At 45.8% G+C, this 25,474-nt stretch overlaps 1 protein-coding gene across 1 annotated transcript in view; it reads right to left on the bottom strand.

Moving 5' to 3' along the window:
* Positions 1 to 9,335: 9,335 nt before the first annotated feature.
* LOC144149909 (sodium/calcium exchanger 1-like) overlaps positions 9,336 to 25,474 on the bottom strand; it is a gene marked incomplete in the record, with an annotated part of 528,138 nt that continues 511,999 nt past the window's right edge. Inside the window, 6 exon segments of the mRNA XM_077681641.1 lie at positions 9,336 to 14,535; positions 16,205 to 16,363; positions 16,778 to 16,903; positions 17,892 to 17,963; positions 21,047 to 21,146; positions 22,904 to 23,043. Of these exon segments, the coding sequence (XP_077537767.1) occupies positions 14,159 to 14,535; positions 16,205 to 16,363; positions 16,778 to 16,903; positions 17,892 to 17,963; positions 21,047 to 21,146; positions 22,904 to 23,043 (974 nt within the window).

The following is a 25,474-nucleotide window of genomic DNA, read 5'->3' as shown; positions in this document are numbered from 1 at the left end:
TTGCGTGGAGGATTCAGATCTATTCCGCGTGCTCCTCAATTCCTCTGCGCTGTAGGGGTCGGACGTGTGCACCTTTGAGTGGTCTCCCACGTACAGGAAGGCAATGCATGCTGCTATGCCGCGTTTCTTCAAAGCCCTCGTTTCGCATCACATGCCTGTTGCAGTTCACTTTGATTGTGAACGCGTTCTAGAGTGTGTAATAAACCATTTGGGTGGAGATGGCGCGCTTACCACCCTACCCGAATTGTCGTCTGCTTTGTTTGACGTTTGCTGTTGCTTTATTAAACGTGCACAGTCTCATAGATATTCATTTTCTTGCAAACAATTTGGTTGTTGCTTGGGTTAGGACGTATTTATGCCACCCATCCACTATTCGAAGAACAAACTGATGCAGCCTTCAAGTGTCCGTGGTGAAACGTAGCGCAAACGTAGGTCAGGAAACAAGCAAGGGACTCTGCCCTAACGTTGTAAATGTCTCCTTTGCCTTACGCCGTCTTAGCGAAGCTCTCCCCTAAACTTTGTTTTTTTTGTGCTCGCCGCGTGATACAATTTTGTTCCTATGCATCTTCTTTTGAGATGTACAGTAATTGACAAATGGAAAGCGAACAAAATATCAACCATAATACAGAAAATCGAAGAATTTGGTACTTGAAGATCACAGATACGACGCGCTTCCAAACTTTTGTGCTGTTATGTGGTGGTGCCAGAATTTCACTTACACAGAATGAAATTGTGCTACTTGTGTGTTCCCGTTCGTATTTGGGCGTTCACATTTCATTTGTCACTGAGCGTACTTCTGTGGACTACCATGTTTAAATTATGCCGCTGAGGTAGAGGCTTTTTATCGCAGTAGGCAGCTAGGACAATGGAAACTGTGTCCAGTGATGATGATGATGAGGATGTTCCTTGGCGAATGACACAAAGCAAAGAACATCCGCGATTGTGACCCTTCATTACCATCGTCGTGAAGATTTTGCCATCATGTCGTTTCATTTTTCGCTCTTTTAACATAAATGAGTGGCTTGGCCAGTCGAGCTTGTTAGTCTGACGTATACGGTATTGCGTAAACCTGCCTTGCTACCCTTGTGATTTTCATTCCGAAATTATTCCGACACTCGGACGGAAAACGCGCCATAAGCACTAAATGCTCCTGCAGGGCTTTTTGATACAAATGCTGCCGAAGCCTAAATCAATCAATCAATCAATCAATCAATCAATCAATCAATCAATCAATCAATCAATCAATCAATCACTAAATCAATCAATCAATCAATCAATCAATCAACCAACCAATCAATAAATCAATCGATCGATTGATCGACTATCAACCAATTGCTCACAGTGTAAGCGCTGGTAGGGCCGACCACACGAAATCTGGGCCCGTACTCTGAACCCTGTACCCTGTATTAACGAAATTTACCTCGGGAAGTATTCTCAGTTGTGGCAATTTCAAAAGTGTACATTTCGCGCCCATTACAGTCGTGTCGTAGTTGCACTTGTGAGGCATCTGACCAATGGGTCACAATATGCGTCACAACAGATCGTCTGTTTTCGGCAAATTTTCGGGCACTTTGGAATAAATCGACCAGCCCGTGAATTTCGCCCCTGACCTGACCTAGCGAAGTCTTTCAGACGCACGCGACGAGTAACCCACACCAACAACTGGGTATCTGTGCTGCTTTCACATGGTATTTCCTGTTTGCCGCGGCCGCACCATCAAAAACGAATTCCCGCCATCTCCACGAAGTGAATGATGATGACAGGGGCGAAGCTAAAATGCTTAGCGGTAACACCGTGAAACATTCGCCCACACATCATATAAAGACTCGACACGTCAAGCTTTCCACCGCTCCGTTGACAAGCCCGTCGACGACGTCCATGTTTGTGGCGATTACGTAGGATCTTGTTTGGGATGATGAGAATCTCCATGGGTAAGTTGGCGAATTCGGTGTGTGACATTTTAGCCACCTTGGCCGTCGCGTGCTGCAGAGCGTCTTGTGTCGCGTACCCCCGGTACGTGTCTTGAGCTCGCAGGCGACGAACGACAACCTCTTCTTCTTCCTCTCCTCCTTGTTGGGTAGCAACGAACGCGTTGAACGTTATGACCTCTTCGTCCAATCTTTGGTTGGTCAATCCATAGGGGGATCCTGACACAATCATCATCAATGTACCGCGTACAATGTGCCATGTACGGCCGGGACGGGGCCCCAGCAAGAGGAGCTTCGCCCCTAAAACTTTTATAAACCCCTCGACATTCTAGCACGCAACAAGTCTTCTCGAAGTGAAAAATCATAATTTTTCGGCGGCGTTAAAACCTTTTTTGTCTTCGCAGAAATCACCAAGACGGGTTGTTTAATTAAAGTAACGCTGGTGTTCTTCGTTATGCCCTTGCATTTTACGTAGCGTTTCTTTTGTGCAAACAACGTGCCATGGCACCGGGGCCTGTATTTTTAAAGATTATTATCTTTCTCTACTGTCTGCTCTATGCCCATTTTGCTGCATGGACCTCTTTTAAATGTAAATTTTGCCTTTGTTTACACAATGCCTCTTGTGGGCTAGTGCCAAGGGAAAAAATGACATGAGGTTTGCCTTTTCCAAACCACGGAACCATTAAACAGTTCCTCGCATGAAGTATACAATTGCTCGTTGGTTAGTCACTAAAGCCTCACTAATCTCTCCGAAGGGTTTCGCCGGCATGGAGGATGTGACCTTCATTTGACGCAGCTGCACCGTAGCCGTAGAAAGGCGTCACGTGACTTGCCGGGCTAGCTCCACCGAAAGCTGCGTTCGCTATCCGCCCTGCGCCTACGCCACTGCCGGCATGGCGCACGCGCTCTGCGCAGTTGGGTCGCCTCCTGGCCACGTGACTCACCGCGCGCATGCGAGCTTCGCTATAGATGAGAGCTGCGTCTGGCCGCCTTCTCGTCTCTGAGCGTTCGCGGGAGCTGGATGGAGCCTTTTCATCGCGTATCGCCCGGCGAGCTGCTTCCCTGAATGAATGCCAAGCGCGCGGGGCTGGCGTCGAAGACTGAAGAGCGAGCCGTTCGGCTTCAAAAAATCCGGAAGCGGGACCACGACCGCAGACAAAGGCAGTCTTTTCAACGAATAGTATGAAAATTACGAAGGTTAAACACGTGAAACCAAGACTTAAAGTGACCCAGAAAAGCCTTCTGTCAAAGTTACAAAAGGCCTGTATTGTCGCGTAGCGCGAATATAGCGATGCAATGCCATTGGAATTATTGATCTACATTCAGTATTAGCTGAGCCAGAGGCAATTAAATGCACCTCTCCCCACTTGCCGATCGATTCCTCCTCCCTCTCTGCTTCCTTCAAAGCAGCTGGAAACACTGGGAATAGCCATGTGACATCGCGACGCTCGACTTCCGTTCTGCGCTAGCTATATTCCTGCGCCTAGGCACGCGTCAATCGCTGCGGACCCGCCTTTGCCGCCTTTGCCTCGGGATCGCGCAGGAAGGAGGAAGAGCAGCCGGAAGCCAATGGCAGTGACGTTGCCGACGGCCGACCTTGCCGGCGATTGGGCGAATCAGGGGGCGCCTTCGCCGTTGCGTCAGCCGCGATTGCCGTTGCGTCAGCCGCGCTCGGCTCGCTGTGGCGTCGCGCTCATCGGTTGAGAAAGGCGATCTTCAAAAATTGTTTACAAATTATCCGTACAACGTATGGGGCTCCCACTTGGCTCAAACATCCCCCGTTATGTGTTCTACCACCTGAATGCATTTGATTGCCACCTTCACAAAGCTTTTCTAGGTCCCTTTAAGCCAAGCTTTCGCCTTGCATATCCACGGTAAGCTGAGCAAAGTCGCCACCATTTTTTGGCCAGTTTGTAATTGCATGTTTTGCAGACTCGATATCGTTTCAGCCTGGGAGCTATTGAGTTCAATACTGGGCGGCAACGTCTGAAGCAACGCTTTTATCATAGGAAGATGGAGATATAGGGCGAGTAAATAAACTTAATTTCGATGAATATTAGTGATGATGCATCTTGAAAGTGATGCTGGTGGTTAGCCCGCGTTGATGGCTGTCAGCGTGAACAGATCAGCGACCTCGGCCTCCCTGGCGACCACACGGGCCTGTAAGCCCGGTCCAAGATGCACAGCGTGGCCTCCCATGGTTCCTTGGAGGCCATTTCTGGAAAGAGATATCGGGAAAACCCACATGATATGGGATATTGTGGCATGACCGCCACATATGCAGGAGGCCGTAATAGAGTATAGAGTTGGGGGTATGTGGGTCAGGACGGCAGGAATTGGAAAGGTGCCTGTCTGAAGAAGTCGCCACGTGTGGGCTTTAGAATTATCCAATGTTTTGTCCGCCAGAGGGTATATCAAGTGGGAGAAGCGGTAGTGCATAGTTATATCGTGGAAAGAGACAACGTGATCCCGCGGCGGTCGCACACGAAAGCCAGGGCCCATCCCGTATCTTAAGTCCTCGGGCGTGTTCATGCGCCGCATCGCTCTGTTCGAGGCCGGAATGCGCAGGGCGTTCAGGTCACAAGAACTGGTTGTCCTAGAACAGCCATCCGTCGAGGCAGAGCTGGGAAGGTGTAGTCTTGATATCCGAGGGTACCCAAGTTGACGCCGGCCCTCTTTAATTATTTCTAAAGCACACCTTTTATGTGGTTAGGAGGAAGAAAAATCCCGTGGTCCCATGCACGGCGAATCCTATACGCATGAGCAAGAGAACCAAAGGCGAGAGAGAGTTAGATGACCTGGCTGCACTCTCGCATCTAACGACAGGAGTAAGTGGCCGCAGTGCTTCTGAAGAAGAGAAAAAGAGAAAGGGAGGTGTGCCATTAGCGGCCCCTTTAAGGACGTCATTTCTTTCTGGCAGCATAGCGCCGCGCAGCCAGGTATTACTGCGTGAAACACAGCTCAAGCGACAACGGTTTGTAGGGCAGCAGGCGGCGATTAGGGCGGACTAGTATCAATGGTAAAACACCGGCCACGCGTTACAGAGTAGAGTGGAGGAAACTTTATTTTGCCCAGGGTGGTGTCACGATACGAAGAAGTGTGCGGAGATTCTAATCTGGCCTCTTTGTCCTAGAGGCAGCCGTCATTAGTCCTTGGACTATATCAGCGACTTCAAATCAGCCACTTCAGCCATCCGGGCAAGTTGGACTTGCTCTCCCGGGTCAGAACTGATGAGCAGCGGGGTCCCAGTGCTCCGTGGTTCCAATTTCTAATAAACCTCTGCCTCTCTTTCTGTCTTCACTCCTATGTTCAAGCGGACACGACCAAACCATGTGCTGTAGATTTGCCCGGCCTTCACAAATTTTGCATCCGTCCCTATGTAGTCCGGGATAGCAACGGCTTTGGCAATGGGGTTGGGGAAGGTGTTAGTCTGGACTAGCCACCATTCCAGTGACCTCCACTTGGTTAGGGTTCTGTGTGCTGAGGTGTGCTATGGCCTTTCCCAATCTGTAACGGTCTATAACGTACCGATAGGTCACCAGCCTGTCCTGGCCTGACCTGCAAAACGAGGGCGCGCATCGCTCTGGTTGGTTAGACCCCGAGCAGCATCGTTCGCGTTCACATTTACGCGAACACCGAAATGTGCCGGCGCCCAGACCATCCGGGCCCCTCCGGGACTTGGTGCCCACGAAAGCCGGCAGCAAACGTTTAAGCGCTTCGGGCCACATGCGGCCCTTAGCCAAATTTAGGGTGGCCGACATTACCAGGGAAATGGCCGCATTCTCCTCAACATCTGAGGACGTCGTGAGGATCTTAACTGAAGTGACTGTATCGCCCTGTTGGTTCACTACTGCAAAGGCCATGGCATCACGGTCGCCGTTCCCGGCGGCATCCACGTAGATCACGTCCTCGGACTATCGGAATCGTTTGCAATGGGTCTGAGCTCTCTCGCGTCTGCGTGCTGCGTTGTGTGTGGGGTGCATGTTTCTCAGTAATGGCGGGTCGTAATTACGTGTCTGATGTCGTGTGGAATGTCGTATTCGGAGGCGAATTTAAATTTTAGAATTCGCCACCTGGTCGGGCTCCTTTACAGCCTTTTCAGTTGAGGAGTCTTCTGAGTTTCAATCAGATCACCGAGGGTGTTGTGCAATACGAGCGCTTCGAAACGTTCGTTAGATGCGGGGATTGGTATGCCTAACGAATGTTTGAAGGCCTTCTTAACATTCATGGCGTTTATTTTGCTATTTTCGTCCGATTTTAGATTTAAGCATTTCGTGGTGTAAACTAAGCGGCTCTGGTGAGCGCTTCAATTAAGCCTGATTAGGTTTTCCTCTTTCATAACGTGGTGCCTATTGGCGATGCGCGAGATCTGATGGTTAATCTAACACAAGGCTTTTTCGAGTGCCCTTGTAGTATCGGATTTATATCCGTTAAGTTGGGTCCACAGCCCCATGACCCCGTTTGTAATCACTGGCGGTAGTAGCTGGCCCCCGCAGGTGTAAAGTCGAATTTCTGGTTTTTTGGTAGTCGATTTGCACCTCATCCAGGTCATTCCGTAGAGCGTGTGCTATACGACTTTCGCTGTAAGAAACTTAAGCCTCTCGGCTGAAAGCTCGTCGAAAGCTTGTTCCAGGACGCGTCCACATAGCCATCGCTACCCCCCGCGACCCAGAGAGTGACGTCGAAAGCCTGCAATATAAACCCTCTATACTTCTTAATGTTTCGGGCTAAGCTGAAGAGAACAGGCGAGAGTACCGAGCCTTGTGGCATGCCCTTGTTCTGTTCCTGCGACCCGACTCTACGCTGTGACAGTTAAATTTACCGTCCTGTCCAGTAAAAAGCGTTTTACGTATTCGTAGGTCCTGCAGCACACGCCGAATTTCGCAAGGTTTTCTAGCACCGCTTCGTGCCCCACGCTGTCGAACGGCTCAGTGAAATCTAACCCTAGTATCCTTAGAGCTTCTCTGGTTAGCCATCTGTACGGAGCGCATGGGCGCGTTTTTTTTTCTTCTCACTAGGTTAGAAGTTTCAAAAAGAGAAAACTAAAATCGCTGAGCTAGTAGTGCTTTTACATTGAAACCACTCCCGGCGTCAAACCTGGGTCCTCTCAGTTGCGAACCCGACGCCTTACCGATTATGACAGCAGGATGGTCGGTTGTTCTCAATGACCAACGCTTTGGACGTCATGCCTCCGTTGCTAATGACATTGCCACCTCGCCTTATGCGCAACAGCGCACGCTTGCGAATGTGTCAAATAAACAGGGTCACCTAAATGTATAAAAAGGTTTTCGTCGCTCCGGACAAGTGAATACACACACGACCCATAGCCACGTAAGAGATGGACAGAAAGGGGCATAGGACATCTGTGCTAAGACGCATATCCCCATATCTTCATATAGCCCATGACCACGCTCCGACGAAGTCGAGGCTACGGGGCATTTCATTTTCAACGGGTCAAACAATGGCATAGCAACGTGAACTTTGAGCAAGGAAATGGCTAATCTGGTCCAGTAAAGTAGGCTTTCCCATGCTGTTCACCATCCACAGAACACCGTGCGGAATGGTAGACAGTTTCCAGGAGCTAAAAATGGCGTAGAAAGAAGACGACATAAAATCGAATTCAACAATCCTTAGGAGGTTTACCACATTTTTTTTTCATATAAAACTTGAATCCCTACATTTGAGGACCTCCACAGAGTGGGTGACTTCCCAATGTGAGATACAAAAGGAACCCTCGCAGCGCTGTTGCCCTCTTGCTAAACAGGTATCACAAAAAATTGCAGCCAAAACAGGCTATTCATGAATTGTGATATACTGTGTAGCTTCCATATTTCAATTGTCTTCCTCACGCTTTCTTTTCAGGCCCTTCATGTTCTAAGTGCCTCAGTGCTTCACCCTATTTAATGTCTCCTCCGCACGACACGAACAGATCTATCCTATCAACACGTCAGCTAGTGCGCTGTGAAACCGGTAACGTGATGGTTTTGATCAACTGACGCGCATCGGGCAGGCTCTCAAAACACATTCCTACGAACCTGCGGCGAGCCATCGACCACGTGCCGACAACCGCAAATGTGGCAGCGCATACGGGCTTCTGTGAAGGCGAAAGTCTTAGATGCCTCATCAAACGCGACAAGTTATCGTCTTCGCCGCTCGTCACCACAAGAGGTGCGAAAATAGCCGCCGCTCAAAGAAAATGTCAATAGCACATTCAGATCTCTGACTATTGAACCCGGGTCGCCAGATCAGGAGGCAAGTGCGCTAGCCCGGCGCTATGCCAGAATGGAAGAAGAATTATCCCAATGCGTGCTGTTACACAAAAACATGATGGCACGTGAACAAAACAGGTGTACGTGGACGAGAGCTCTGACTGTGGGGAAGTTGCCGCGTCATTGGCGGCCAGTGTGCCTGTCGGGGTAATTCGTGTCAACCGAGGTAGAAATGAAAGTGAGGAAAAAGACGCAAACGCGATATAGCCGTGTACAAGTCTTTTAAATACCCTTGCTTTCACCTTCACAGCCCGTACGCATGCTTATATTCCCTAAGAATGTTTTAGCTCGTTTCTTTCCGGCCACCCTACTTCCTGCCCATTTATTTTGCTACCAAATCTATACGTGTTCTCAATTTAAAAAAAAAGGCGAGTCTTGGTTGGGCACTCGTTCTTGCCCTACATCTGCTTAAGGCTACCTGTGCAAAGCACTGTTTATAACGAACCGTGTTAGCAGTGGTACTAGTTTGGTAAACGTTGTGCCTACATATACTCCATCTGCAGCCACCGAGTTGAAGGACGGGTCACACAGCACCAGTTGTTTTTCGCAGGAGGAAACAGCACTGAGAAACATTTTTCGTTTCCGCCACCTTTGCTCCTCGTACAAATGTTGGCCACGTCGTTGTGCGTAATAGCGGTGCACAAGCAATCGTTGGCATGGGTTCTATAAAAACGAACTTACCGGATAGTTGAGTAATACGATTCCCAGGAAAAGCACATCTATTCACAAAGTAGCAGTAGAATTTAAAATCACCATCTTATCAGCGTTTCCGGCTTAACTACGTGGTATTGTCAGAGACCAGCACCACGCGAAACAGAGAACAAGAGGAAGTTGGTTATGCCTTCTTGTTCTTTTCTTTCCCTTATCGTACACTGCATGCTGTACCAACCCGTCTACGCTTTCAGTGCTGCCTGTACGTGTATTGAGAATAACTAGCTCGTCAAACCACTCGCAGCAAACTATAGCACAAACCATGTTGTGTTATGTCAAGCTTCCCCTAATCAAAACACCTGCAGTGCAGAAGTACATTGTCTGTTCCCGACTCATCCTCTAACCAGGAAAACCATACAGGCGGACTAATAGAAGGCGCAGCTCAACAAGGGAGCGCACTCATACAATGAGACAGCAAACAGGCAAGTAACAGCTGCTCACATAGGTGTGATTCTCTTCTTCAGATTTGTTTCTCCAGCACATTCACTCCAGCAGAGCATTGTCGCATGAGCTCGGTCTAGGAAGTGGAGCAACCGCACAAACAGCACAACGAGCAGTAGTGAAGAGCCAAAGAAACAGAATCAAAAGTACATGAAGTCGGTGTTAATTGCACGAACTCCCCGAGTCTTACATGGAAAAAGGAGAATCAGGAGTTCTAAGAGAAAGGGATTAACAGAGACAACGTTGAAGGAGAATCGCGTAACAATGTTCGATGAGGAAACAATGGGACAACCCGCCGTTGCGGAAAGGCGTTACAAGTCCCACATAAGAAAGCTGTAATTTTTAATGCTTCTTTCTAACCGCATCGCATTACATATAAAGGCTTTCCCTGGCTGCCCCCTAGAACGACGACATTTGTTCCATGTTCAGAGAGCTAAATACCCAGTAGCTCGTATAGGGCAGTTCTGTACAAAACTTCTGGGTTTTAATAGGTGCGCCTTTGTACATGCGACTGAGGCCTCTGAAGTCCCACGAAGCCTCCGCGTCAATTATTTCTCAGCAAAGCTTTCCTCAAGATAACTTGTCACGATTTTGTCCCATTCCTTAAAGACAAATTATCTGGGTCTTGCAAAGTCCCGAAGTCCCGCACTATGCTTTTCCCTCTTCAGTTAATCGAAACTAACTTGTATTTGATTGTTTATTTCAGGCAGTGCAAATTGGGGGACGATGCTACGTTTACCAAACACCCGCCCGCTGTCGTTCCGAGCAGCACATCCAAATTTCACCTGCGATTTCGCTTGTGTGGCAAATTCACTGGATAATTCCAATAGACTAGATGGCCTGAACCCTACTTGTGCGTCCCCTTAGCACGCGGCACCACTGCAAAGCAAATGCAGCACCTTTTGTAATCCCAGATTTCGTGCTAGTATTACGACGCCAGGATCACCGTTGAATTCCGCTTGTATGGACACGCTATTAAAGTAAGCGAGTAATAACCCCGTGATATCTCAATGCTCATAAAAACGCAACGCTAAGAGCTTACAGTATTTTAATATCAACCTGTCAACCGCTTAAAAACTTCATCACATTGTGTTTAAACTAGTATAAATATAGTCTGGATTATCTAAATTTCAAAAGTTTAGAATCTTTGAACATATGCAATAGTAGCGACTGGAAGCAGAAACCAGCAACACTGAGCTACTAAGGCGCCACACAGTCGGCGTACTGTACAACTGCAATCACATACTCATGTACACGCAGAGGTCATGCCTTCCGTTTTTTTACGCATTCAGCAAACTAGTTTACACAGCAGAGCAAAGGGCATTTCAGCACAATGTGAAGATAATTAGGGAAGGAATATAACAAGAGGTTATATTTGCACCAGGAGAGAGAAATCGTTTTACAAGCTTTCATTTACGAGTTACGCTTTTTTCGCGAGTACCTTCACAAGGTCATTCCTCTAAGCTGGCCGTCTTGGTCTTGGTTCGAAGGATCGGGGGAGACACTACACAAAACAGAAAAGTTCATTAATTAAGTGGTGGTGGCGCCACCTTTGCTGCCACTGCGCACGGTTCACAGTTGGCAGCAGCACGCGCGCTGAAAGTTCGCTCAAATGTCTCTCCGAGCAGCAACGCTGAAGCTTGACTACACTAACTTCACACACAGTTTCTGTCCACGACACCAGGTCTTCTCCTTTACTTTCAGGTATCAAGGCGTCGGGCTTCCAGTCAACGTTGAGGGTGGGTGCAAATGAGGATAAACACAAGGGATGCGATGGCAACAAACATGACACAACAAGGAACAAACGGGAGAAAATTAACAGAAGAAACGCAAAAGGTGAAACTCCAGCCTGCACAATGTGTCTCAGCACAAACCCACTCGATTTCACTCGGAAGCTTCCACTGCCAAAGGAAAAGTATGTCGGGGCATTCAGAGACTTCTTCGTGCCGGCCCAAGGAAACGCAGTTCATCCTTGTGGGGCACCAACTGGTAATCTCATGGACACTGCCGAGGGAGCGCCCCGTTCGCCAGAGCATGACTTCTCCGGGTGCGACGTTGAAGCACACTCACTTTCGGTGACGAACGAGATGCTCTTTGCTCTAAGCGCCGGAGGTCCGTTTGTATACTACGTTTATTTAAATCCAGCCGAGTGTCAATACGGGTTTGTGGCTGTCTAAAGGCTTCATTACAGCAAGAAACGGCGTGGGTAAGCCGTGTTTGCTGCCGCATTTTCAAAATTTGTGTGGAGTAAAGCAACAGCTTCAGTCTTTCAACCCGCGGAAGCAGATGGGGAAAAGACGATCCCCCCTTCGTCATTCTGTACATTCTACGCAGAATATATTTCTTACTCCTATCAACAGAGAGCCGTGTCGGCATGCAACGTTGCCTTTCCAATTACTTAATTGTGGCTGATTTCACGTTATAAACGTATTTTAATTCATATATTTTGCAGTAATCTTGTCTCTGCTCTCCAACTCGTATAATTGTTCTCGGAGAAAGTCGCCGCACGCACCGTTGGCAGAAAGTTCTTTACGGAGGGAGTTGGTCAAAAGCGGGATCGATCGCAACAGGGTACCAAATAAGTGTTTTGGCCCAACTTGTCATAACGAGGTGCATCTGTGTGGTTGTTACCATGTTATTCTAGTATGCATAAAGAAAAACAGGACAAGGAGGACAGATCTCCGGAAGGGGCATCAATTGTGGAACATCTTTACGCTTTTCGGTTAGCTTTTCATCGAGTAAATCATTCCGTATGAGAGCTCACTGAAAGATGTATGCCATCTCAAGGCATGCTGTCATTCAAAACAGGAGACCTCATTTTTGTACACGTGTCTGTCGTACACTATGTTAAGAGTGTTATGCCCGTATAAAACCTTGACAGCTTTGATGTTTGTTGGAAGTGAGTCGTAGGCATGACACTCGTTATTTTGACATTACAGGCCAGGTTGTGCGAACGATTGGACTCTGTAGCACCTCTATCGAACACTCGGTCTATGAAGGAAGATTGTAGTCTATCTCTTGGATTGAATTTCGAGGGAACACGAACACAGAGTCATGCACATGAACAAGTCAGGTAAATGCCCCTTCTGTCTTGGGCGAAGGTTCCAGCAGACTGCTTTTAAGGCAGCATGAATTAGCAGCAAGCCATGACTGAAGGCCACGAAGTACGCGACTCAACTTTCAAAGACTTTTATCCCTACTCCGTTGGGCACTTACCAAATGCTATGTTTAAGCGTTCAATATTCAATTTATTGCAAGTCCATTACTTTTTACGTGCCCCGTAAAACTCAACATTTTCCTGGTATACACTCGCATTCTTTCTGTGCAAAATATAGGTAGCAGTGAAACGAAGTGTTTGGCGACATCGAATCAGGGTTGCTTATTGACGCGTTGAAAGCTTCTAGGCCCGCTGAGCTTAGTTTTTACCCGCCATTCATGTCACCTAATTTTCAGTGCGGAACGCTAACTCGCGCGAATAAAAGGGGCCCTTGCGGATTTAGCTTCACCTGTTATTTAACAAAAGGCAGACGTACCAAATCCCCAACTGCCATGAAATACCTAGTATTGATTGACTAACGTTCCTCACTTTCTTTTATTTCACATCGTGTCTGTGGTTGGCGTCAGGAATTTCAATCTCCTCTGTTTTAGAACCTTCACTGTTGCAAGACGCGAAGGCTTCTAAGCTTGAGCTGTTCAACAACTTTTTCAATTTTGGCGCAAGCGCGAGCGAAATTTAGAAACCGTGAGTACTGAGGAAAGATACTGAGCCTACAACCGTTATGTTTAACATTAACTGCTTACCTCTTTTTGGAAACATTAAGACATCTAAAACGAGGCAGCAGATAGTTATCGGTTAGGCTTAGGATACAGCCATGTTTCAGCCTGTTAAAAACGCATGCCTTCACGTGCCACGTTAGCAACGAAGGTCTCTTCAAATACTTTAAGCTCTTGAATAATAGGGATAAGGGTAACTGAAACTGACTACTCTTTACCGTTGCGCATAAAAACAACTGATTCCTAATAAAGGAAGGCATTCTAAAGGCAGGCGCTTCCCAGTATAGTGGACCTCTCCGGCATAAGTTTATGGGTGTGCTGGAAGTCAGCTGAGTCTCTTCTGCAGATGTTGAGTGAGCATTTTAGAAGAGCATGACCGCGGTGAATTCCTCGATTTGCGACATAGCGGGCAGTGGCCACGTCTTCTGAAGCGTAGAACATAAGTTTCCTAAACAATCAACATAGCATCTTTCGTCTTGAAAAAATGCCTTCCTTAGATTTTCCGATGGTTTCTTTTAAGCTGCAGTCCAAGGGACAGACGAAGTAACATATATTCTTGCTGGGCGCGTCCTCAAGGTTTAAATGGCTGGCTTCGGAAAAGCACGACGCATCGATATATCTGATGTTCGTCGACAGAAGGTTGTTGATCGTCTTATAAAACACATAGCATCCGCGTACAAACTCCGCATTGAAGGTCAACCAATGGGTATGAAAGTCCGCGGCCTTGTGCCAATTTTCAGATAGGCAGCCTTTAAATGTACACGTAATACGTTTAGCCCAGCAGTATTTGGAACTGCATGAGGAGCACACCGCTTGCTGAAAAGCGGTCTTCAAACCCTTGGAATTCTTCGAAGGCTTTCAGCATTAGCACTTCTCCAAGTGACGGCGCATCGTGATGTTTCAGACGTGCCCTCACCAATCAACGTGTCTCTTTGCGATGGAAGGTCTTCGATGCTGACAGAAACCGCTATAATGGACGCGTTTCGTGGAAAACGAGACTGGACAGGCGTGCCGACTGCGGGCCCACGGGTGTCCTTAGAATCCGGGAATTACTCCGTAGGCCTCGAGCGCCGACATGGTCACGTAGAATACCCACAGGCCAGCGAACAGGCAGGTGGTGGGTATCTTGTAGCGCCGCGGTCCTCCGAGCTCTCCACCACAGGCCTTGTTCCGGCGGATGAGGAGGACGACGCAGGAGATGAGAGCGCAGACGCAGAATATGGTCACGGAAAAGGCGAGGTTTCCGGGCTGTACCTCGAACGTGCTTCCGCGGCCCCAGTGCACAAATGCGGCTAGAGACCAGGCGACGCCAATCCCGAGGAAGACATTCACCGCATTGCTGCCAGTCACGTTGCCAATGGACGAATCGGCGTACTTATCATTCTGAGCCGCTACCTTGCTGGCGAAGGTATCTGCGAAAAAAAAAAACAATTCGCGACAACAGATGTATAAGTTAAAAAAACCTAAATGTGTCTCACAGAAAGGTCTGCTTTTGTTAGTGTAAATCACAAATCACATTAAAAACCTGCGCCTCATCGCCTGCGTTGCGTCGGCGCGTTAAACCCCACAATCAATCAATCAACATTAGAAACCTGCTCATTCTCAAGCTAGTATGATGGGAGATAATTTAGAGTTATGTTTGTAGTCATTTTTTGTATTCCAGACGACAGTGAGCAGCGCCTTACGGGGAGATATCACCAGATATTGCAGTACGTAGTATTGCAGGTAGAAGTATACGAACAAAAACAGACAACCAAGGTTCGATATTCATGCTTATGCATAAAACTTATCCCCGGCACGGTCTTGTCATTGCAAAAACGTCGCCCAAGAGGGGAGAAGTCCCGTCCATTTAGTAACTTTTTTTTTTCAATCAAGTCTGTTGCCAAATCATTCGATGCGTGTCTTTGCACTTGCGGGTTCATCTTCATCCGAGCAGTGTTCTGCATTGTGTTAACCACCTCATTTTCTTTTTTATTCTGGTGAGCAGAGGGATGGCTTCTACCTAACCTTCGTCAAACACGGTATTTTGATCACTGTCCTTAATTTCTTCTTGATGCTGGGTAGCAGCAGAGCGTATTTTAACCGCTATTCCTAATCAGAATCCGTATTACGAAGTCACACTATTAAGGAGTAGAAGCGACATCGAGCGTTATGAAAATCGGTAATGTGGCACCTGTCCTAATGTCATGAAAAGCCGTGGTCTCCCACACTAAATGACATCATTGCTTCCTCATTTAATCCACGTTCAATGTTTTAACACAGTGTAGGTATAATCCTCAGAGGTACGTGACGCTCTAACACCTGTACTTTTTCTCTCCAGGCAAGCTCGCAGCAATTCGTACAGGATGCAAAACCCTCTCATTTCATATTGTCAATTGAAAATGTCACTGACTGCAAATAGGTGGTTTCTAGCAAAAAGTCACGAACATGCCAGCGACTAATGTCTTGCAAGACGTTGGTCTCCACTGGGCATATTGTTGTTGCTCGAACATATATAGGCATTCGTTTGCCACACACGTGCCCTTCTACGCGCTTTCATCGGTCGTGAAACACTGCCTATTCGTAAGAATATTACCAACTTCGGAAGCAAGTGCAATGTAAAATAATAGCTAATGGCCATTCTATCGTTCGATAGCCAATGAAACATATACTAAACGATTATTCACTCTATCCTGCACGTGTACCCTGACGTGCACTGTTGTCTTCAGGGAAGCTCCGAAGAGATTTGAGGATGCACGTGGGAACCGCTTCTACTGTGCAAATCGAGCGACACATTCAATAATGCAAGGTTATCTGGGCACAAGTGCCACATGTTTGTTAGAATGTTACTTCAAGATCCGAATTCGGCCAGCGTTTGTGGAACGATAATCAAATACTGTATATCGTAATGTTGTACGTGTCAAGCCCAAGTCCTGAAGCATGCTTCATAAACATTACTAGGTAGACGATTCATTGTGACGTAAGTACACACAGAGAAAATTTTGGTTGGTTTAAGGCATGGATCACACACTGGGATAAAAAGCAAGTGGTCAGAGGGGTACTTCTTCCCAGCAGAAAACACTGTGCGGACAGCATGCATACCGGGTATGCTTGTTCCCAGGGCGACCAGCGATATGGCTGTAACCGAGTCTCTGAGGCCGATGGTGCAGCCGAAGTGAGATGCCAGGTCACCCACGAATGCGGTCAGAACGCCAATGAGGATGATGCTGGTCACAAAGCAGGCCCATCCACCCCAATAATCTGCGAGGTCGAGACAAGGACACCATACAGATTAGAAGGCGGAGTTCAATCTGAAACGCAAGTGATGTGACATCGTGCTTTCGGCTTTCTTAGTGAATGACTCGGAGATGCTCTGAAGACAAAAGACAAGCATTGTTCACATGAAAGGTTGCCGCTACAAAATAACAGTTAGGTAAAATTTTACTCGAGTTTCGAACAGTAAAGCTGGGTGACAGGGAAAACAGAAGAGTCAACTAACTACCGATTTCTGTATTGCCTGCGTGACGTCAGAGGGGCTTACACACTCTGCAGAATTCACTAAAACGGCTGAATAAATAATCCCCATAACAACAATATGTGCGGAAAAATATACACGACTCTAGGTCTCGCACTAGAGGCTTCTTAGAATGCGCGGGAGGCAAGAAAACGGCTCACCTGTTGGGGGGACGAACGCGAAGATGACCTTCCAGAAAACGGTGAAGACGTGCATGACGTAGTCCGAGCAAGACGGCATGCGCACAGCTACTTCCTCGCCATCTTCGCCACCATCCTCGTCGTCGTCTGGTTTGGTCAAGGGGCAGAAAACGTCATAGTGAGGTGCAAGCACACGCATACATAGCAAGGCCAGCCTAGAAGGTCTTACGTTTTTTTCAACTCAACGTAAAAAGGGAATTGTGAACTAACTGTATGGCCAGTTACTAGCAGTACTACGTTCCAAACGTTGCAAGCGATCCGGACAACCCTTTTTCCATTACCTTCGGCTTCCGTTAACATAGAGGTACATAATACGGCTCCCACAATCCTTTACTTTGACATTCAAGAATACGTGTTTTGCCGATCATGTTGCCTGTACATCAAGTGCGTTTAGTTGCTCGTGACAATAAATGAACTTCTGTGAATTTAGAAATCCTCAGCGCTCCAAGCCCATGGGCGTGCGAAAGCAGGTGGCTTTGAAAGCACTGTGAAAAACGAACGTCTTGAGTGCGTTTGGGTGGATCTACTTACCGTATTGAAAGACCATCTTCAGAATCACAGTCGCACAGTTGCGCCGGTGAAGATAAAACTATGAGCAATATACGTGGGCTGAGATTAGTGTGGGCTGTAAATCTGTGGGTCTAACTGAAATTTAGCCTTAGCCGCAAATGTTCAACGGAAAGCGGGAAAGAGAAAGATAAAGCTTGCATGAAAGAGTCCACCCCTCTCGGCACGAAGCATGGTGTTACCAAAAGGAACTGAAATAGCCCAGAGCCGGACGCTGTAACTGGAAAACTCCTAAACTGTTTTGAAGTGTGCAAAAAAAAAGTTTTGAACCTTAAATGTTAGCCATTGTTCCCCGTCCTGGAGGCCTTTTTGTTGGTAAACGAAAGGTGTTTAGTTACTATATATTCATTGCTTCCCTTCTTTCTCTGTCTCACTTCTTGTGCTTAGTTAGCACCACCTATTGTTCTTCTCTCAAGCAGTGGCGATGCAGCTGCGAGCGGTGTTCTGTTGAACGTAATTGCCATGCTGGGAACGTATCACGAAATCCGCAGTCTTTGCAACCACTTACCTTTTCTCAGCTTTACGCTGAGGCCCTCCATTTCGATATCCTCTTCCACCTTAAACTTGTTCTTGTCCTCGTCTTTTACCGTGCACCATTCGGTTAGGGTAAGGAGGGGAGGGAGGCGAGGATGTTTCACATGCAAGTTTCAGGCAGTGAGGTATTCAAGCAGGCAGGCAGGCAGGAAGGCACGTGGTCACCACGTTCGCCCAAAGCCACGTCCAAAGCAAATGAAAGAAAAAGAAAAGAAAGCAAAAAAGGTTTCAGTGAATAGGAATAAAGGAAGCAAGTAGCAAAACAACCCCAGCCAGAAATAAAATTAATAACGAGAGCCACGCACTGTTACAAGTGGGTTGCTTTTAATGGGGTTGCAACTCATTCGAAGTAGATATCAGAATTGTACATGTTAAACTTAAAAGTTCAACGTCTTTGGGCAACTACAATGTACAAAGCAACAAAACACAACACCTGATTCATTCGTAATACAGTATAGCAATACCGGTTAGGCGTCAATATTACGCTGTAGGGGCGTTCACTTTTTCATGAAACGTATTTGCGTAAACTTTACAAAACACGCAATGCCAGAGTTTGAGGACTTACTTATCTAACAGATTTTATATGCTAGTTAACAGTGTTAGGGTGAAAACGCACAAAAATTTGCTGAGGAATAAAAATGTTGTTATTGACTCCGGTGGAACTATTTACCCATTTCTGTGCATTAAACATTCAAGAACACATGAAAAAAAAGCCGCAGCGTTGTGATTCGTCCTCCCCCAATAATTTATCCAGATAGTTTAGAGCCACAAGGTTCGAGCGCCATACAACTCTGACTTTAAAACAGAGCGAAAAACGTATAGCATCGCTGGCATAAAATTATATCGAGGGATTGTTGGGGATAACATAGAAATTCCAAACGTCCGCACTTGTTGGTGAGATAAAGTTATTGATAAGGCAACAATCATTTCAAACAAGAAACGCATGGATGTTCTTCGAGGTTGTGTGTTTTCGGCAAACCGCTGATATCATCTGCACCCGACCTACTAGTGATTGCGGCTCCGAAAATGGGCTAAAGAATCGGGCTATAAAAATTGCCGCTACTTGCAGTAGGGGTGCAAGGTTGGAGAACGCCATGGTTGAGGATCATAGCTGGAACGCAAGGCAACGACCAACGCGACTGCGAGAGCCCTCATGATAGAATGGTCTCTGGAGAAGAGTTACCAGAAGGTTTCCAGAGAAACATTGATAACTTATTAATGGATATGCAACCTAGAAAGAAACCAAAAAGGAAGTAAAGAAGTGTGAACGACTAACTAAATAAAAAATGGACACAGAAAAATCTAACTTCTTGGGCAGGTCATATGCTAACTGTTAGGTGTCGAACGACAACCGGTGATAATTTTAGTACAGTGACGTGTTTAAGACCCGAACGAGAGGTTTGGATATTCGTGCGTGTAGCATACTGTTGAAGTGAACTACGCATACACTGCGGGAATAGATAAAACTGATTAGATTTCCCTATCGTGGGCTGTTACAATTATTGAAAGCATTATGAGTGTAATATGAGCACATCTCCAGCTCGCACCTCCGAGGAGGCATTTATGGCGTCTATACAGTACGCGTCACTTCGCAGTGTATATTCCTCGTCTATATTGGCATTATTCAACCAGCAGGGAACTAAACGTCACCCAAGGAATTAATGTGCATGCGCTGGGAAGTCCGCACACCCGGTATAAAACACTTCATCTTTGTATTTGGGAGCCGCCAGGAAAGTAAACGCTTTCTTTGTTGAAAAAAAAAAACGTATAAAAGCGGAAGCTGCGACATCAACCGTGAGACTATGAAAATATGTGTTTTTTGGGTGTGCGGTTTCGAAACGTTTTCAGCCTTCCTGAGACCAAATTCGCATACGCCAATACCCACCAAGTAACGGACGCATGCCCACAATAAAACGTGCATTGATGCAGGGAAAGGAGAAAAGTCATGCTTGCTTATCTTTGGTGACAAAATATTTCGCACCGATAGTTATGCTGGTGAATGTAACTGACTGTGAGCTTTGTTGGATCAGTAGGTGAATATTTACTTTTCTCTGAATCAGGAACCCTGGGCGTCCCAGTTATTGAGAATCACGCACGCACAGCACCAAACAGATGCTACAGGCAGTGGCGTACTACTCTTGTTCTCTTAATCATTTGTTGATGCCTTCCATATGTCCTGTGCTTGTTCTGGCATATTCTATGTACGTCCACTCGCTGAAGCTGTCGGTTTTTGGCTTACCTCCATAGGAACAAATAAAATGGCCGCCGCCCCAGTCGCTACACCAGCCTTGAAAAGTATCGAAGGACCAATGCAACTGGATAGTAGCGCTAGTTATTGAATTTCGCTCTCAGGCTTGGCGTGTCATAGTAAACGACAGCGCACAATGGCGAAATAACCAGCTACCTTAGCCACGCTCTCTTCATATGCCAGCGTGAGATGTAATCATGTCTCCTGTAATTTTACAGGAGACAGGATCCACTGGATATTAATATCCAGTGGATACTTCCGCCCTGTAAAGTGCTCCACATAAAAGACCCTTTCTTTTATGAGCTGCACGTTTCCTTCGTAGACTGTTTCAATTAAAAACTCATTTAGTTGTTCAAAGGAATCAAGCGCACCGTTGTCCCCCTGTAGGGCACGCTGCAAAAAAACAGTGACATGCCTCAAGAGGTCACGTAGTCGGACCCCATTAATATTTTACGTCAATTTCAGATAATTTTGCGAAAGTAAATCAGCGAATATATGCTTCTGGGTATACAATGCAGCCATAAAACATCGGTAGAGTGAAGCAGTTTGAGCTCAGATGGTCTACGCACAAAAACTTGACGTGGCAGCACCGTAAGTGGTTTCGACATGTGCGGTATGCACCAGAACTACCTATTTATCGTCTCACCGAATGGACTATGTGTACTCAACTTTCCCGAAAGCTCAAGAACAGAGTTCTAGTTCAGTTCACAGTCGGCATGCAAATGAGCGCACTGAGACCTAAAACAATAGACCTAAACTAACCAATTTGCTGTTACGCCCACAACATAGGACAAAATCCCTCATCTGACACCAAGAGTAACGCTTTTACAAGTAAACAGAGACCAAGCGTATTATTGTATAAAATTTTAAATATCACATACCGGCGACCACCGTGATGGCTTCGATGAACTGTTCTTTCCAAGACGATGTCCCGATCATGAGCGAGATGTTTGCCCTTTGAAACAGCTTGTCCACGGTGTTCTGCATTAAGAAAGGTGTTTTTGTCACCAACTTGCAGGGCGAGCAAAGGAAGTGCTAGATATACAAGAGAAATTCTCAACGCTTCAGTAGCAGTTCCGTCCAGGTTGTTTCAGGGAAAAAACAAAAATCAGAAGTGACAAAATCAAAAGGGAGCGTCATGCTATTGTTCTATTATCACACTACTGACTTAGCAAAATAGGGCCACCTGTTTTATTGCGGTTTCTCCCAATTTCGTGAGAACTGTACATTAACGAAGTCTGTGGCATATACCGAAAAGCTTATTTAAGCTAAATTCATTAAACTTAAGCCCAGAAAGGTCGGAAAAGTAAAAAAAAATGTGCCTTATGTCCTCGCAAGACTTTGTGCGATGTAATGTTTTTCCCATGCAAGAATTCAAAAAATATTGTGATTTCTTTTCAAAACTACATAAAAGAGCTCGAAGTATCAATCTTTTAGTTTTAACGCATTAGTGCTAAAGATTGGAAGCGTGATAATAAAGATCATCTAGGTAACAGTCGACAGTCTGGCAGCAAACGCTAGTAACTATGACACATGCGCCTTAACCCTAATCAATTCAACGTATAGTACTGGCTTTTATGGAGCACATTCCCGCTTCAGCGGGTCTAGCCTGTGAACTTTGGTTTCAACAAAAAGAAATTTGCCAGGATTCGGACATTTACATGAAGGTGAACGGACGCGCCACAAATGTTTCAATTCTGCTCAAGACTCCACGTTGTGCTGGAGACGGCAAGCAAATGCAAAGCAGTCTCATATAGTTCGACACAGGAGTATTTTGAAAGAAAGATAAGTTCGCAGCAGCCGGAATTTCGCGGCTCGTTAACACGTGTTCGGTTACTCTGGAATACAAAAACAGTGATTACTCACAATTCGGAATGGGTGTTGCCGCACCCACTAAACGAAAATAGGAGTATCACTGCCGCCATTACGACTCCAGAACGCATAAGCGAAATGGCTGGTGTGCACATCACGATGGCTCATGTACCGGTCAATTTTTTCTTGCAACACATCGTATGCAGCCGCTCCAAGTTAGCGGTAATTATTACACGAAACTATACCATCAATTCCCATCACTGTATTATCCGAGGTTGTACCGGTTGATTTTTTTCCTCAAACACATCTTACGCAGCCGATGCAAATTAGGAGTAATTACAACACGAAACTATAACTTCCCTTCGTTGTATTACCCGTGCTCATGGCAACTATATCCGGGCTAACACAACTGTAACTGCTTATAATTCTATGTGGACGCAGAATTGCCAGGCCAGAAATAAATTAGTGTATACAACTATACTTCCATAAACCCTGGAGGACGGAAAGTTGTGGTATCAACAACCACCTGAACTATATGCTTCCTAATTATAGACGGGAAAAATTAATCATCCTGAAAGAAAACTGCTTCGATTTAAGCTGAGTGAAGCTCGTTTCGAATGAATCGCCCAGCATAAAAGATCCAAAACCAAACCAGATACAAAATTATCTAGAACCAATAATGTAAGGACAGATTGAACACTTAAGTTTAACGCTTTCAACCATTCGCATACGAAAAAGTCTGGCATAAATTTCAGAAGCCAAAAGGAAGCTAACAGTACTTGTCCTCAGTGAATAGACAATAGACAATTTTACGGACGTAGACTAGAAACCTGCTTCAAACTGAACTCCTCATGAATAAATCACTAAGCCGAATAGTTTGAAGAGTTCCAGGTATGAGTTGACAATGCAAAGCCCTTCCTACAGACCTTGAACTCCTTGCTCTCCTTGATGCGGATGGTGCAGCGGCACTGGTCTCCCAGGCGAGGCCTCCCCATGAGCGCAATCTTCTGCGCTTCGGTGAGTTCGACCTCGGGAACCTCGTTGACCCCGTGCTCTCGAAGGAGATCTACGAAGCAGCAGCACACAGCACGCAAGAAGGGGTGAGTAGGGGGGACTATCAATTAAGACAGAGGAAATGGTGCAACGGCCGAGCGAATCCTCCGTGAACTAACGAAAAATTCCTGTTGTGAACGCTCTACGATAAATGGTTTTTGTAATTGCATTTAAACTTCGCGGCCTTTAAACAAAAGATTACAAAACCTTTATTCGAGACGCCGTGGTTATGGGAGAAAAGGTTGCCGCAATTAGCGAGCCAATTTCCCGCAAGAACTATAACTAATGGATGCAGGAATGGCACTTCATTATTGATTGCGGTTTCCAGAACGAGAAACGTTATGGCAGGCTGATCCCGGACTATTTATTTCCAGAAAGGGATAAATGTTCAGCAGCTACTTTAGAAATTACATGGCACCTGTATATAAAAGTGGCCCTTAGTGGCAGTATTGAGCTAATTCGTCGTATCCCAATCTAAAATTTTGCAAATATTTATTAGTCATCTCAAAACAAGGCTCTCTAGCTAGCTTTATGGAAGTTCAGTTCGTTTTTTTATGTAGGATGATTTCCCACTTTCTGTCAACTCTGCTTCGTTTCGTACTGTTCTTATCGACATATTTTACGTCGGCTTACTTCAAATAAGTGAAGAGCTCTGGTCAGTTTTTCTTCCCTATGACCAATACAATTCTACCACGTTTATTTCAACCTCATCAGTTATAGAGCCTGAGTCATTTCATAATTAATCTTAGACTTACAGGTAGTTTTGAGAAACCCAATGAGTTTTTGTAAACACCATCGCATGCTGCAACTCGCCTAAAATTTTCGCTTCAAACATAAATATAGTAAACTAAAGATGGTTTTGGCAATTTTTTTAGAGCGGAAAGTATGCTCAAAACCTGTTGTCGTTTATTTAATTTTTGCATCGCATAGTTGAACTCATGGATGATATTTTGTGCTACCGATTTACAAGAATGCAGCTGATCTTAAATATCCAAACATTTGGTGGCTTTCATCTCCGGGTAAACGGACTTCAGCCTGGAAGATTAGAATTTGAATTTCAGGACAAAAATTTCAGCAACTTCCTAAGTGCCGACGGAATATAGCTGTTAATTCTCGCTGACTCACTCTGACATTGCGCTGACATTGCCGAAACAGCGCATACCCGCCGCATTTGCGTTGAAATATTATCATAAATTACTTGTCGAGGACAACACTACGCCCAAAACATTCTTGTTCGTTCATCATTATACGCTAGAGAAGGTTGACTTCAAGCGCGGTATAGTTACTGTGACTAGCGAAGCAATAAAACACGTTGTTTATATTGATTTTTGTGTCGTTCTGAAATACTCTAGGGCAAGCTGGTCCATGCAAATATTTGTAAGAACTCGATATTTCAGTTTTTGTTTTTCGCATTTTTTCTCAAAATTTGCTTTTGCTTGTGCTTGTCACCAGCGACAGTTTGACAAGGTTACATGCAGCTCTCTCAGCAATGACAGCCGAAGTTCGGTTGATTTGTTTACCATCATACAACGCAATGTTTATTTATAAAAGCAGAATTAATCAGTTACCGACACAAAGATAGCATATATAGTACACACTCTAAGTTTGTACACGTCTAAAAAGATGTAATGTCATGCTTGTGACTGTAGCTGGAAATGATGATGTGATTGTTCATGTAAAGGATGTCAGGATATTGTAATGCAGCAAAGCAACAGATGCAGCCCTACTAAAAGAAACATGACGCTGAAATAGAAATACATTGTGTCGGCCTAAGTCGTCACTCGTTCAAAGTAACTAGGTGGCTTGATACGGCAGGGTGTAGCACAAATCGGGTACCTCTTGGCTTCCTGTTTAGTCATACGGGAAAAAATCACCCTCCATCTCTTGCACAAATGTTTCAGATTTAGATTACTTAACCGTTAAACACAGCCCAAACTTAAAGAATCAAATTAGACAGATACGACCACAAATGTCCTTATGCTCACAACTCCTTTCTCTCCTGCTTACCTAGGTCATTTGGTGGTGCCACTTTCAGCGTAGTGCAATTGCTTTCAGTAGGATCTGTTGCTTTGACGCAGTTGCGAGTTCAGTGCACGCCGTACATGCGTTTGTATACAAATGACGAGAGCAAGCTATCGTTCTTCATGCCCAGCGACACATGCAGCAAGATTAGCCGCCATTTGTGCAAACATTCCCATGCATAAATTGATGCTTTTTTTTTTCTTCAGAAGAGGACGACGCTTCAAGTTGGGCCATGCCCTTCGCAAAAAACTTTCGGTCGATAACCAAACAATCCTCGGTTCATGAGTAATAAACATTGATTTGTTCTCTTTTAACTACTTGTCTTTGTCGAATTGCAGTGTGTTCTCATTATTGCCTTGTGGCCACGAACAAGCCAAAAAGACTCCCGAAAGTTCGAACTCTGGGCATTCCCTTGTCATGAC

This window comes from Haemaphysalis longicornis, unplaced genomic scaffold, assembly GCF_048455015.1.
Source record: "Haemaphysalis longicornis isolate Haplotype H1 unplaced genomic scaffold, Haemaphysalis longicornis Haplotype H1 scaffold_8, whole genome shotgun sequence".
Classification (NCBI taxonomy): domain Eukaryota; kingdom Metazoa; phylum Arthropoda; class Arachnida; order Ixodida; family Ixodidae; genus Haemaphysalis; species Haemaphysalis longicornis.
The sequence above is the reverse complement of the archived record's forward strand: the minus strand, read 5'-3'. Positions and strand labels throughout refer to the sequence as shown.